The sequence below is a fragment of the Anopheles nili genome, chromosome 3 (assembly GCF_943737925.1).
Source record: "Anopheles nili chromosome 3, idAnoNiliSN_F5_01, whole genome shotgun sequence".
NCBI classification, from domain to species: Eukaryota; Metazoa; Arthropoda; class Insecta; order Diptera; family Culicidae; genus Anopheles; species Anopheles nili.
The window spans coordinates 69,378,111-69,392,389 of record NC_071292.1 but is presented as its reverse complement, the minus strand read 5'-3'; the positions used below and the strand labels follow the sequence as shown (position 1 = coordinate 69,392,389).

The 14,279-nt window shown below is 50.8% G+C and overlaps 1 protein-coding gene across 1 annotated transcript in view; it reads right to left on the bottom strand.

Moving 5' to 3' along the window:
• LOC128727772 (uncharacterized) overlaps positions 1-10,895 on the bottom strand; it is a 38,167-nt gene extending 27,272 nt beyond the window's left edge. The window contains exon 1 of the mRNA XM_053821714.1: positions 8,634-10,895. Coding sequence (XP_053677689.1) covers positions 8,634-9,471 — 838 coding nt within the window. The 5' untranslated portion in view covers positions 9,472-10,895. The remainder of the gene's footprint in view (positions 1-8,633) is intronic.
• Between the last annotated feature and the right edge of the window lie 3,384 nt (positions 10,896-14,279).

The following is a 14,279-nucleotide window of genomic DNA, read 5'->3' as shown; positions in this document are numbered from 1 at the left end:
CTCTTTTAATGGCAATGGTTTAAATATTAACCACTCTCACTCAAGCGCCCCATTCGCATTGCTCAGTAACCCTCTCGATCCGCGCGATGGGTGACTTTTGTTTCGCAAATCCACCCCCCCCCTCCTCCGCCCTCCCCCACAGATACGTGTCATAACGATTGCAGGTAAATTGTGCAAAATCCCCTCAAAACTGCCACACTCAGCTTCACCACGCGATCGCAAGGAGGAAGATTTAGAAGCAGAAACCGTCCGTCGAAGCGCACCAGATGAAACATGCCCACAACCCAGGAGTGCGTATGGGTGATAGTGGGTGGTCTAAGGGGGTGGGGGTGACTTACTCACCCCCTCGTGAGGGAGGTAACAGGAGGCGGTGTTACGCGCGCGCACATCTCGCGCCTTTCTGTCGTCATAACGAGTGACGCCGCGTAATGACAGCACGCTGTCAGTTGGCCACGGTGCGTTCGTGGGTATTGTTGTCCGTGGGGTGGTTGGGAGGACTCTTCCACCCTCCCCCAGTTCCACCCCATGACCCCAACCCAAGCGCCTTCGAGACAGTATTTCGGTTTGTTTAATTCGCTCTCCTTCTCACTCTCCAACTCTGGCTTTCGCTCCGTTTTTTTTTTTGCCCGCCGATTGTATAATGACACCGGGTCGAGTTGTGGGATTCGATCTCGCTCACCCTCACCATCAGTCGCTCTCTTTCGGTACGATCGAGAGGCCCGATCGCGTGAGGTAATGATCGTGACGGGCTCGCACGGTGAAAAACCGCTCGCGCTCACTCACCCGCGTTTGGGTGGCGCGTTGGGTAACGTCTGCTAACCTTGAGCCCGTTTTGGCCCTTCCACATGCGCGAGAGGCACGAGAGGCCACGTGCAGATGCAGCGATCGCTGGCGTCCCGAAGAGATTTGCACGGTCTCCCTTCCACCTGGCAGCATCACGATCCGGCGCTCGATCACACGTTATTATGTAGATCACAAAACGGGGCGCACGCGTTCGCAATCGCGTTACGGCGTCGGTCTCGTTTTCCTGCGTGACGATCGATTTGTTGTTTCGCTCATGCGTGCGCTTTTGCTCTCACTCGCGCACCCAGCCAGACGGCTCACCTTCGACCTATTGTTTGCGTTTGGACGGGGTGTGCAACACTGGCAGGGTTGCATTCGCGCCACCCCCCAAAATAGGGGTGTATAAAACTGAACCCGTCATGTCTCACGCGGGGTGCGATTGAATTGGGTTACCTCGATCCGTCGATGCTACCGAAACGCTCTTTTACGTTCATCTCCCTCCCAAAAACCGCTTTCCCGCTTTTCCCCGTCGTCACGACATTGCACCGGTCGGTAATGAAAAACCGCAACCGATGGCAGCATAACACACGGCACACGCAACCTTTGTTGGGCGAATCGCAACTCCAACCGGCTTCAGGTGCCATTGCGTCAAATTATGTTGCGTCAAGTCGGCGAGGGCTCTTGGCTCGCCAGCAGAGTCGGCGGTGGGCGAGCTTTTGATCGATGCTGCGATCGTTCGTTTTTTTTTTCGAAGGGCAGATCGCGTTCTAGCGTAAAGCTTCAGCGCTAGTAGCTCGCTGCGGGGGTTGCACTTATTGGAAGTCCATTTTATAATCGCCTCCGATTGCACGCGGCGCACCGTTACGTCAGTGCCGTTTGCCTTTCGGTGGACTCCGGGACTGGGCACAAAATTAAGGTTACCGAAAGTGGGGAGGCTCAATGTTATGCTCGTGGCGAGGAGCATCCATAAGCGGATTGTCGTTTACGTCAGCCGAGTAACCGCTCGTAGCGCTCGGAATTAAACTATTGCCCCATCGGAGTGGTGCTAATCGGTGTCACTTTACTGGGGCATTTGCGTACGGTGTGTTCGGCTCTTCAATGGGAAGTTATAAAATAATTGGGCAGAAAATTAGTTCCTGTAACTGTGGTGTGTCGTTTTAGAAAGAACTTTTTTGGAGGTGCATGTCAGCATTAGTTCATGCTGCAAATGAAACACACAGCACCTAAGTGACACGTGGGTGATCGTTCATCACGTTTTTCGATGAATGACGGGAAAACTTCGACATCAACTCACAGTCTCCGGGATGCTCGATTCGAAGACCGAACGAGGCTGCTTCGGTGCATCAGGAAAGGATGCAGAAAGTGTGGAAACATGCCACCCACGCCACCTTATCCACGAACGGAGAGCCTTCTAAACGTAACCGAAAGTTTGCACTGTACAGCGCAACAAACAATGTAAGCACTGGCGTAACGATTTATCTACCATCTGGTTCCAGCGCCAGCGAGCAGCTCGGGAGCGAACGAGAAAGCTTGCAGTTTTGTGCTCTTTCGTGAGCTCGCCATACCGGCTGCATGATAAGCCGATGCCGAGCTTCGCACTCGCACTTTGTGCTGATGCAAATGGTTGCGTATGCAAAACTTCTTATCGTGCTTTACGGCTCGATTGTTGCTCGAACCCTCGTGCCCGCTCGGTAATGTAATGAGCCACGGCAGCGAGAAGGCAAAGTTGGTGCGTTTCTGTGGAAAACTGTAGCAAACGGGGCTGTAGCAATGATTCATGTTTTTCTGCCATTTCGCTCTACCCGTGTTGTGGGGTTGCAGATGCAGGCCTGCTTGTTGGCGCGAAAATGGAATCGAAAACTAGTGCGAAAAATGCAAATCAGTTTAGATACTTTCAGTGAGACTTTATGGAGCGTATATGCGGTGCATTTTCCTGATGAGTTCAAATTTGTTTGCAATAATGATGTACAGACAAGAAGTTCATAGACTATTTCACCATTCAAATAATTACAGTAATAGAATATTCTGATGATAAAAACCAATAGCATTCCACTGGATTCCCAACGAGATGTCATTATTTCTTGTGCCAAAATTCAACCTCCAATTCCAACACGACTAGCAGCAAAACAAAAAGTACAAACCCCATAATGAAGCCACTGGTTGGGACCGTTAGGGAACCGCATTACTCGTGCCGCTGCAACAGCACGAACGTGCTAGTCTTGCGATTAAAGGCGCAAAATAAGCCACAGTCTGACCCAACCCAAACCCAAATGCAGCCCGAATCCACGTGCCCGGAGAAACGATGGAGGCGCAAAAAATAAAAACGCACACGCGAACGCATTCGGTACATTTCCACGCCTGGCACGGGACCTACGACGAAGGCCCTTTTTTCCGCCGTTTTTTTGTCAACCACCTTCCAATGACCCACGGCATTTCCTCGGGACCACCACCGACTAGCGGTTCGTTTGTTTTCCCTTTCGCAACGTTTCGCTCTCTCACTCGGTGACGCCGCTTTTCGCAACGTTTCCCCGGGGGGTTCATGGAGCGCCCCGTGTGGGTGGGACAGGACCGAACAACCACACACACACACACACACCCATAGCTGGAGCGAGAGGTGAACGCTTTCGTTACGTATTGTTGGTTCACGTGAGCTAACGTAATGCGGCAAAATCGTGTTGAGGAGGAGAATAGGGCAAACACTATCGGAATGGTTACGCCAATTATGTAGATGTGTTTTAGTGAGATTTTTATTTTGCTTTTGTTTTCGTCCCTTCGCGTCTTTTCCCGGGCAGCAGTTGGTTTTTCCAACCGTTGTTTCAATGTTGTCACTTCCAACAGATTTCGGCTCTCCAGCAACCGACCCAGGCAGCCAATCGAAGGCACCGGTAGCGATGAAGGTTAGGGAAGTGGTCACGTGCCATTTCTCCGTTTCAGTCTTCGCTTAAATTTTCCAGCCCTCCCTTCCTAGATCGAAGGAAAAGCCGGCCATGGGTTGTACCGGCACGTTGCGCCGTTGCTTTTGTGAGGTGCAGCAGGAAAAAAGAGTGACGAAGTGAAGCAATCGGGGCTACAGGGATTCGGTTCCAAGAATTGCGCCCCCATGAGGCTCACGGTTATGAAAAGGGCAAGCCAGACAGAGCCAGCATTGGGCGCTGGAAAGGTAGTGATTGGGCGATTGGCTCTGATTAGGTCGCAAAGCCGTCGTCGTCGTCGTCGTCGTCGTCGTAGACGTTAGTGCATTCGAATGTTACATGACGCCCTGCCAATGCACACCAGGAGTTGGCGTTCCTTCCCAGGAGGGTGGGTGTTAGCTAACTTCGTCACCGATCGCAAAGAATTGGCAGTCTCCAAAGGGCGCCGTGTCGGCTCATGCGAACATCGAATTTGGAATCGAACACAAAAATTGGGATTTTTCCCTGGATGATCATAAAATTGTCACCAGGTGCTAAGCATTGGACTTCTAATGGTGGCGGCGTGAAACCGAGGCTATAGCTTCTCGTTTGTAAAGCATTTTTACAATCGCCTCGGGAAATAGCGTAGCCCGGAGAGAGAACAACAGGAAATAAGGTACGAATATATGGTACGTTGTCAAATTTGACACGTTTTAGGCTGTTGAATGAGGCACAGGGATTGAGCGTGATCATGCGATTTGTAAAGGTAGTTTTCAACACGGATCATTTCGAGGAGGAGAAATAAAACATTCTGTTAATGTAATTGAGCCCCTATTACGTATTATAATTCAACGTCTTAGCGACGCCATTATGCAGTGACATGTCCTTACAACGTTGTTGAATAGCAGGAGCAGATTAAAGCACAAATTAAATTCATAGCATGATTTGCTAATGAAAAGCAATAAGCTGTTTGATAATGCTTTCCCACAATTTCCCGGAAAAATGAATCAAAACCTGATCAGCATAATATTTCTGGCGTGTGATCAACACGAAATTCTTCTTTCAATTTCCCTGTCCAAGTCCACACTGAGAAAGAAAACGAAAAGAAACGCTTCTAAATCAATAGAGAAGTTATCACTCCCGCAGCATAGGCCTGCGGTAAGTGGCGTATTATGGCTCGTTTTTGCTTGAGCTGAAACATCCCGCACCGGGCACCATGATTATCTCGTTCGTTCGCGGGCAGCACTGGAAAACCCCTTAAGGACCCTTCCGTATCCTGACGCTTCCGCAACCGCGCCCGTTTTGCAATCGTTTTGTAGGGAACACCGAATTCATTCCTCTCGGTGGCAACTTTTGCCATCACCAACACACCCGGGCTGGTTTGGGGTGGAAAAGCGATTGAATAAATTGCCAAACGGCCGGTGAGGGGGATTCGAAAAAGGACCGCAAGCTCATTTGCCACATCGGTTCGTGGAGACGGTCGTGAGGAGGTGTCTACAAGAGGCCTGTCGTAATAACACCTGTCTGGTGTGTTTTCTTCTGCCATCTCGTTTTGCCACCCTTGTTGAAAGGAATCCATCCGGTTGGAGCTTGGTCATGAATTTCCACACGACAGGCATTCGGTTTCTGTTCCAACAACACACTTACAAGCAGCGATTTTTGAGCAGCTTCGAAGCAATTGATGCGAAAATTAAATTGTGTTCGCTGCCTCATTCCTTCAACCCTGACAGTCCTGGTTCGGTCTTTTGCTCCACTTCCGGTGCCGACGATTTACTGCCCCGGGTGGGGGACAGAATGAAGTAAAAATCTCGAACCATCCAGCCGTGCCACCATGGGAGTGGTTCTCAATTTCGCCGTACATTTCGAAAACGAAACGATCGTCCTGGCTCACCACACCGGCTCTTTTCTGCACAGTCCTATCGAGCTCATCGGTTTCTAGCGAACGCGTTCTTTTATTCCTTGCCACTCGTAAAGTTAAACAGTTTATTATTACATTCTCCGTGCTTGTGTGCTTCGGATTTTCGGCCGGTAAAGATCCTGCCTGGGAAGGGAAGAAACTCGTGCATTTTTTGTGTCCAATCATTCCTTTTTCTTTCTTCCGGCGTTTTGCCGGTTTTCGCCAGCGACAACCGATGACTTTGCGCCCAGATCACGGTAAAGTCTCACCGGAAGTCTCTCCGGTTTTGGGCAAATTCCACACGGATCCTAGCGACCGGCGGCGCAATCGGTTTTCCTCTTTACGTTCGACCCAGTTTCCAACCTCGTCCCGTGTGAAGCTCGCAACCGAAATGCGCTTATCGCGTGGTAGTTTTCGGTGCTTAAAATGAGGGAAAAAGCGATCCTGTTCATTTATAAAAAAAGCCTACATTCTCTCTCTCTCTCTCTCTCTCTCTCTCTCTCCCGTGTCAATAACCGGAAAGGCCGCTTGCACCGGAGATGGAAAGGACCATCACAGCGTGCCGTCAGCGGTGGTCGAGCCTTTTTTCTTCAACCCATGGCAAATTTAAAAACCAGGGGCGCTGTTTCGTGGTAAGTCTCACAGCTTCGAGCGGGATTAACATTTTTCCTGGGTCGCATTTTTCCGAGGGCCGAAAGAGTAAGCCCCATTGGAGGGGGTGGAAAAGTTGGCCGAAGAAAACTTTCCACCGGTAAGTGGTTTTCCGAACGAAACCGCAAACGTGCCACCATCGGCTGAAACTCAGTACCGGCCCAATTCCATCGAGGCCCAGGGTGGCCCAAAGTTTGATGTACAGAAAATGAAGTGATTTTGTCCGTTGTTCATGATTGTGTTTCGGTTCACTTCCAACCCGAGCGGCACGGGCCTGAAGGGTGAAGGCACACCACAGCTGAGGTGAAGAACATAAAAAAGGAAAAATCGAAAAATGAGTTTCCTTCGAACGTCTCCACGCTTCGAGAAAGGCGCCCGAACGTGGCAAGTTTGTCTTGTTAATCTGTGGACCGTTCTTATCGGGCAGAGAACATAAAGCATTCGTGTCCTTTTTGCATTCAGCGGATGAAATCTTTCCGAACCGCGTTTGGGTCGGTGTGGGGAGACACAACCAAACGCCTACGCCGGTGGCGATGGATGGCGTGATTGAAAGAGGGCGCTATTATGCCACCCCATCATCGAATGCCGGGGAGAAAATCGTCCCTTTTTTGGCAGCCCAACAAAGGCTCACTACTAAACGGATCACACGAGTGCGATGTTGCGAACACCTTTTCGGGTGTTTAATCGGCTGGCAATCCGATTATGGTACAGTATCCTTGCTTTCTTGCTTGAGAAGACGATGAACTGAAGGGAAATATTGATAAGAAAGATTTTCCTCAAATTATAAATTGAATAATACATGACTTTTTTCCATGACTTCAGCCGATTTGAAACTTAAAATGCTCTATATAACCGAACACTGAACTCAATCCATAGATGTTCACATAAATAATCAGATCTCGTATAATATGTCGTATTTCAATAACGTTGAATAACTGCACTGGTTGACCTCAAACTCGAATGAATCAAAAGGCAAACATTTCCAATGGCTTGTCGCAGTAAAAATATGTTTCTCTTCTTATATGAAACAATAATTCATGCTTTCAATAGCAAAACTTTCATCAACTTTATCCAATCGATTGCCTCATGAAACACGACCTTCTGTACGCTTTCCCAGCTCCGCAGGATTCCAGATGCGTTCCGAACCGACCATGGGTTCGGCCCAGCTGCAACATTCGCCCCAAGCTCGCCGAATGGAATTGATTCTCAAATCCCAATCACCTGCGAGTAACTTTTTCCGTTCTCACGTCGTCTGGCCGGCAGCCCCGGAACGAGGAGGATTTTCCCTCACCCTTCAGTCGGGTGGAAAGTTAGTTTCCAAAAATGTTTCATACACCCTTTTTTCCTCTCCATTGGAACCAATGGAAAGCGCTGTGCCGTGTTAAATTGATATTTCTCACCCGGGATTTATTCGCTATTCCGGCCCCGCAGCCGTACGTGGAGCATGAAAATTTCAATCGAAGGGAGAGTAAGAGTGAGAGAGAAAAAAATGTGCCCCAACAAAAGGAAAACCACTGTTTATGACCCTCGCATTATGCCATCACGGTGCGGCTTATCAGCGTCCTGCCTCGGTTTCGCACCGTGTACTTGGTCGATTCGGCACCACAACGGTTTACGGGTGCTCGTTTTCGTCGTGGTGCCGAAGAAAATGGCGCATTGGACACCATAAATCCTTCGCGAGCGTGATGCTCTCTGGAGGCTGATGCTGGGAGCAGCAACCGGATGGCGGAAGCGTCGATTTACGATCGCTCCCGGTAGAGTCCTTCCTTTATTTGTGATGGGTAAGCAAGCTCATAAAAACGGTACATCCGAAGCGCAGATGCAGCGCCGCGAAGGTTCATAACTTTATGGAGCCTAACTTGCGGGTCTGATGAAGGAAAGAACTCGATCCGAAGTCGAGCCTGACTGTTCGTTCGTTGGCTTGGGTGTAACTTACACCTTCTCCGTTGAAAGGAGCATCAGTGAAATCAATCATCTCCGTTTGGGGGTTTAAAAAAGGGAGGAAAGAAACCGGATTCGTCCAGGATACGAATCAACTTCCGACCTTCAAAGAGGATCTGAGATACTATTCGCAGTAGTTCTGCAGAGCTTGTGCAGAGTCGAGAAAGCTTAAAAACGTCCTTATTTAATTCATTTTAATTGCCGTGGCGCTATGGCTGTCTGTCGCTTCTTTTACGAGCCGTAATTAATCACCACCCCACCGATATCCTACGGTTCGTGCTTCAACTCGTTGGGAACTAATTTTCGACACCGTCCTCAGTCACCGGCGATTCGCGACGTGATGGACGAAGCGTGAAATTTGCGTGCAAGAATAAACGATAATTGTTCGCTCGATCGTTTAATTCAGCGCTACGTGACAGAATGGTGAATGTCACTCACCCAAAAAGGGGAAAGGATCCTTTTTCACTTACCGTGCTCCAGACTCTGGTTGCAGCAGCGTAGCGCTTCGTCGAGCGAATCTGCCTCCAGATGGCGCTGTGCTTCCTCGTGCAGGTCAGCCGCTTTCAGTTCCGGGGCCCACCAGCGCTCAACGAGCCGCCGGATGAGAATATCCAGCTCGAGTCCACCACTCTGAAGGACATCAGTCTCACCGGAAGCCAACGCAGGCAGCGCACCTGTGAATGCGGCCGTTGTCACCTCACCGGCGGAAGTGACCGTCGCTGAGGACGAGCTCGATGCAGACGGTGACATAAATGCGGAGGTCAACGTGGCCGTCACCGATGGAAACCGCTGGCCACAAACGGTACATCGGCTGCGTCCGAAACAGCACTGCCTGCAAAACGTATGACCGCAGGTGGCAGTCACCGGATATCGCAGGACTCCTTCGCAGATAGGACAACACAACCCATCCACCGGCGATTGCGGGTATTGCTGGATATGCCCCGTCCGGAGGGCTACCACGTGCTCGATCAGGTTATCTACCAACAACTCCTGATCTAAATCCCTCCTCGGAACGGCCCAAGATCCGAGATTGTTCAATGCCTCCAGGAAGTTCCACCTCAGCTCAGATATTCTCGCACCATTCGCGCCCCGCGTTTGCAGGTGTAGATCCTCCTCAGCCTCCAGCAGTGGCAGGTCCTCACTCAGTTCATCTTCGGTCGAGTCCTTTTCTCGACCTTCACCTTCTTTGTCCTGGGCACCGTCCCATGATCCAGGCCGCACATCCTCGGCACTGCCGTAGAGCGTGCGCTCGGGACGCGAGTAAAACTGCGACTTCCGGTGCACGCGGTCGAACGACGTGGCCGGCATGCTGACGGCTGCAGCGGCACTACGGCTCGGCTCGTCGTCCCCGAGGACACCTTGACACGTTCACGCCTTTCCCCGTCGGCCTTGGCCAGGCCGGGTGTGGGAATGTTTCCAAAGCCCACCCCACCCAGGCTGGGGTTCGTTTCTCACAGCCACTTATCGACCGGTGCGGCGCATTCGGCGATGTTCTTGATCTTCCACGCGGTACGCGGATCGCGTGGATTTGGCTCACGTTCGTTCGCGCACCGGCCCAATGAAGCGGCGAATGACGTGCGGACAGATTTACGTGCGCTTTCGCGCCACCCGGACACCCCGATACACCCCGATTTACTGCTCTTGAATTTGCGATGCAGACCGGGACAGGCCTCTTTTTGCTTCTCGAACGCGCTCGCTTACGTAACCGCCGTGCACAATACTGAGGTTTTAAGGTTGTTTCTTTTGCGCTCGTACTTTTTACTTTTTCTCGAGCTCACACCGAAGGACACGCGGACGTGTATTTGCTAATTCCAACGAATTCACTCTCGCTCGTTCCCGTTGAAAAAGCCACCCTAAATTCGCTCGTACACCAGGAACTACCGCGCACTGCTTGACACTTACTAATTCAGCACGCTCCGGCAGAGGGCGCTTCACGGCCTACTAATCCACCAAATTTCACGCACACGGGAGGCCTTGCACTCGCGATGGGGGAACGCAGAATTTCTGCAACCGTGACACTTTTTGCCTATTCTTCTTTTTCTTCTTCTTTGCTTTCTTTCTCCGCGTTCGGCTTTCCCAGCGGCTCCTTCACTAGCGTGTGCGCGTTGTTGCGCCTGCTGGCATTATTTTATTCGCGACCACCATCGCGGACGGTAACATTAACTTCATAGCTTTATTAATAGAAACCCCGGCGGCGCGCCGCGATCATTGCGAAAAATGGGCACACACCGGCGCACAATCACACAGGCACGCGCACACAAACACACACACACACACACTCTCTCTCTCTCTCACGAGTTAAGCACTTCCACGTACTACTTCCACGTCACTTCCACTTGCGCTGCTTGTTGCTTGTTCACAGGCTGGACCGACCTTGTGGTGGAGAAAATTGCAACCCTCCACAATGGGGATGCTTAGGACGGGGTTGCGGCGGTGGTTTTCGGCCTCCGTAGGGGAGCAAACTTTTCCGAAACCCAGCGGCAAGCCTGCGGGGGTTCTGTCACGTCGCGTAGAACTTTCACGTTACTGGCAAAGGCGCGCGTTACTCATGGGCACGCGTGCATTAGTCAAAACGGTGACCACGCGGTTGGGTTTTTGCTTCTGTCACTTGTATGTTTGTTTGGTGTTTGTTCTCTTTTGCATCGCTATTATTTTTTCCCCTCTTAGCAATCTCTGCGGTTGATTTTGCGGGGCAAAAGTTTGCTTTACTCCCTCGAATTTCGGCTCCGTTTATCGGCTACAAAGCAGTCTGCGGCTGGGGATAGAGGAATGGAAAAGTTATGATTAGTTTCTGGTGAATTCTGGACAGATTTGCGGGCTACGATTCAATTGGTGACATAAACAGAGCGTTAATACCACCGAACAGCAGCCCAGCTGTACTCGAACGACCGCTCGTTGGTCGTTTTCGTTTGTGGTAAGTTTTTTTCTTGGCCAGCACTTTCAGACGTTATTCTGAAAAGGTCGCATTTCCAGGCACTGTGCGTTATGGGCATCCTTAAAAAAAAGACAGTATTGCTATTTATCCTGAGAATGTATCACCGCTCGCGGAAAAGTGTCCACAAGTTACACGTGGAAACCCCGAGGAGCTAAACCATTGCCGAGCGAGAGCAGCAGCAATAAGCAGCGTAATGAGAATTCCATTCCGTTTCGTATTCCTTGCGACGAGAGTGCTTCCTGGAAAGCCTCCGAGGATGGGAAAATCAAATGAGTTCTTGGAAAATGAAAACAATCACCATCCACTGCTGTCTGTGCGGCTCGGCATTGCGAGGAAAACCCCATCCTCATCCTGACATCGTGCCGTGCAGTCATGATACATTTGCTTATAAATAGCCGTCTTCTCAATTTGGTAAATCATCCAACCGGAGGACGGTTCGGGTGGCGCTGTATCATTTCACGGGCGAACGGGGACAGAACATTTGATTATTTTTAAGTTGACTAATTCATTGCAAATACCCGCCAGACCAGGGGTTTGTTTGGACGTTTGGCAGTACGCGAGCTCGTTCGAGTCTCCACCTGCGTCATTGGCGGATTATTTTTCTCTTTATCAACTCGACCGATCTTTGATACCGCTATCAATGGTGAAGGTGGGATTGAACGGGCGCATAAATTAACTTATCGTGCGGCGCATTACGCTGTTTACATTGCGAGCAAATAATGGACCTCTTTATCAGCGCCCGTTTGTTCTAGAATGCGACCAATCGATTGCCGATGCGATGCGGACGGTGGCTATCGGAGCCGCTAAATGGGTAATTAAAATTATCCGTTTGAAATGCCCTCATCCGGGTGGCATTCTCGACGCAGATAAACAGGTGCAGAGAAGCGTAAGAAAAAGGACACGCTTCCTAGGTTTTATCCTTTCGATGACGCTTTCTCTCTCTCTCTCGCTTGCGCATCTCCGTCTCGCTTGTGTAGCGAAACGCTAAAGGAGACCAATCAGCGAACGGAAAAGTAGGCCCTGGAGCTATTTTTTCTAATTGATTCTGCTTCCCAACCACCCTAGATACGGCACAAGGATCGGCGTAACTACGGCACCATGGCGAGCGATGCTAATGCTCGTTATTTTGCTTTCATTTGACCTCCTCCGCGGCTGTTAATTTGGTGTATTTTTTCCACTCCGGTAGCTTTCCCGCGGAGTGCTCCATTTTTCACTCGCGAAGCACACCTCGTTCACCTGTGGCCCGACCGCACGATACGATTGACCTGTTGTCGTAGCTACCATCATCAACCCGGGGGCTAAAATGGGCCAAATTTTGAAAAAAACGAACCCTCAAACCGTATCTAACCACGAACAAATAAACCACCCAAAAAACAGCCCAATCCCTCGAGCAACACCCGGTCGAAATTTCCCGCGGTTACGTAAGCGAAGTGGCGCGGTAGAAGGTGAGCCAAAAATTCTTCCCGTTCGCCGAGGTGCGCGAGGAAACACGTCGATGAGTTAACAGTTTCCATGCACGGGTGTAATTTCCTCCTTTTTTTCTTCGTTTTCCACCTCACCGGCCGGTTCCACCTCAACGGAACTACGGCGTGCGAACGACACGGAGTCCGTCACCACGTTCCCTAGGGTGGATCGAAATAGGCACATTTGTTTATTTTCTCGTGCGGCGACTTTTCGACCGCTGACGGTGTCGCGTGTGGCTCCAGGAAACGTGTTGCTGCCGCGCGGCCGTTTCGCGGCCTATAAATACACACACCGTTCCGTTGGTCGGCCTCGGTAAACAGAACGATTAAATGGCTTCCCGTGGGTTGGTTGGCCGACCGGTCGGTTTAGGGAAGGTGTGGGGCCCAGATAAGGGGTCAGGGTGCGCGCTTGGAGACAGTAAATTTCACACAAACCGACACATACACACGGGCGCACGCAAGAACGAGCAAAACAAAAAAAGGCCAACAAATGTTTCCAGATTTGGTAGGTGAATAATTTTAAAAAACCACCGCATTGAACTGAGCGCAGGTTTTCTTTTTTATTTCTCGTGAGGCACTTCGAGTTTGGCACGCACGTTATGTAACACTCCGGTACAGCGCGTTGGAATGTCACGAATTTGATCCAGCTGCGCACCGGAGAGGTTAGAACCTTCAGAACCGTCGGTGTCTCAATGCCACGTCACCAGAACATGTTGAGAGATGATTTTGAGGGTTGAAAGAGCAAGAAAAAAATGCATAAAAACACACCACCCAACACTTGACGTATGTATATCGCACGACCGTTTAGGATGCTCTTAGTTGCTCCATATGGCAGGAACGTTTGCACTCTCTTATGCTTCACCGAAAGCACCATCTCCATTGGTCGCGCATCAAATAAGCCCCGAAACGATGCCGGTACTAATTGATAGAATTTTCCATTTTCCAGCCCACCAGTCCATCTCGCGGCTCCCGGAACGCGGCCCCGGTGGCGACCTGTTATCTAACAGGCCTTTCGGGCGAAGCAAAACTGTTGCTGTATCGCAATCTCGCTCTCGCGCCCGCTTTTACCGAATCGGTGCGGCTTCACACTTGGCTCGTTGGGTTAGCTCCAGGAGGTGAGGATGGAGAGCTAGGGAGGACCTGTCGGGGGGGGGGGGGGGGCGGCACTCGGTCTCTCGTTTTCGCTCCCAGTCTGCGAGCACATTTTCACTCTCTTTCTCCAGTCGTTCTCGCGCCTATCCGGCAAAACGGAAACACGACACGTACGCAGCAGCAGCAGCAGCAGCAGAACCTGGTCTGATGGAAGCGAAAAACATTCCACGCGAACTCCGCAGGGACGGAGCATAAAATAACGCGATGTTGCCGAAAAAAAGGGCACACCAACCGGCCACACACACACAAACTGCACGTCGCACTCCAGTAGACACACATACACACACGGAAGCCACTCTATCGCAACCGCCCGAAGACTCATTCTCGCGTTCTCAACCACCCAGCACGGTTGCGTTACATAACGCGTGGACGACGCTTCTGGCGTGTGGTTCTTCTTGCGTCTGAGCGAAGCAAACCTCACGCAGCCGGACGTACGCACGTTGCAACCTGTCGTGCGTGGCTGCTGCGTTGAACTTCTGCCCACTGAACCACTGGTCACAGGAAGGATGGATGTTTTTTCCTTCTCACAAAACACGCTGCTTCCGCACCAAGCGCTCACTTACCAG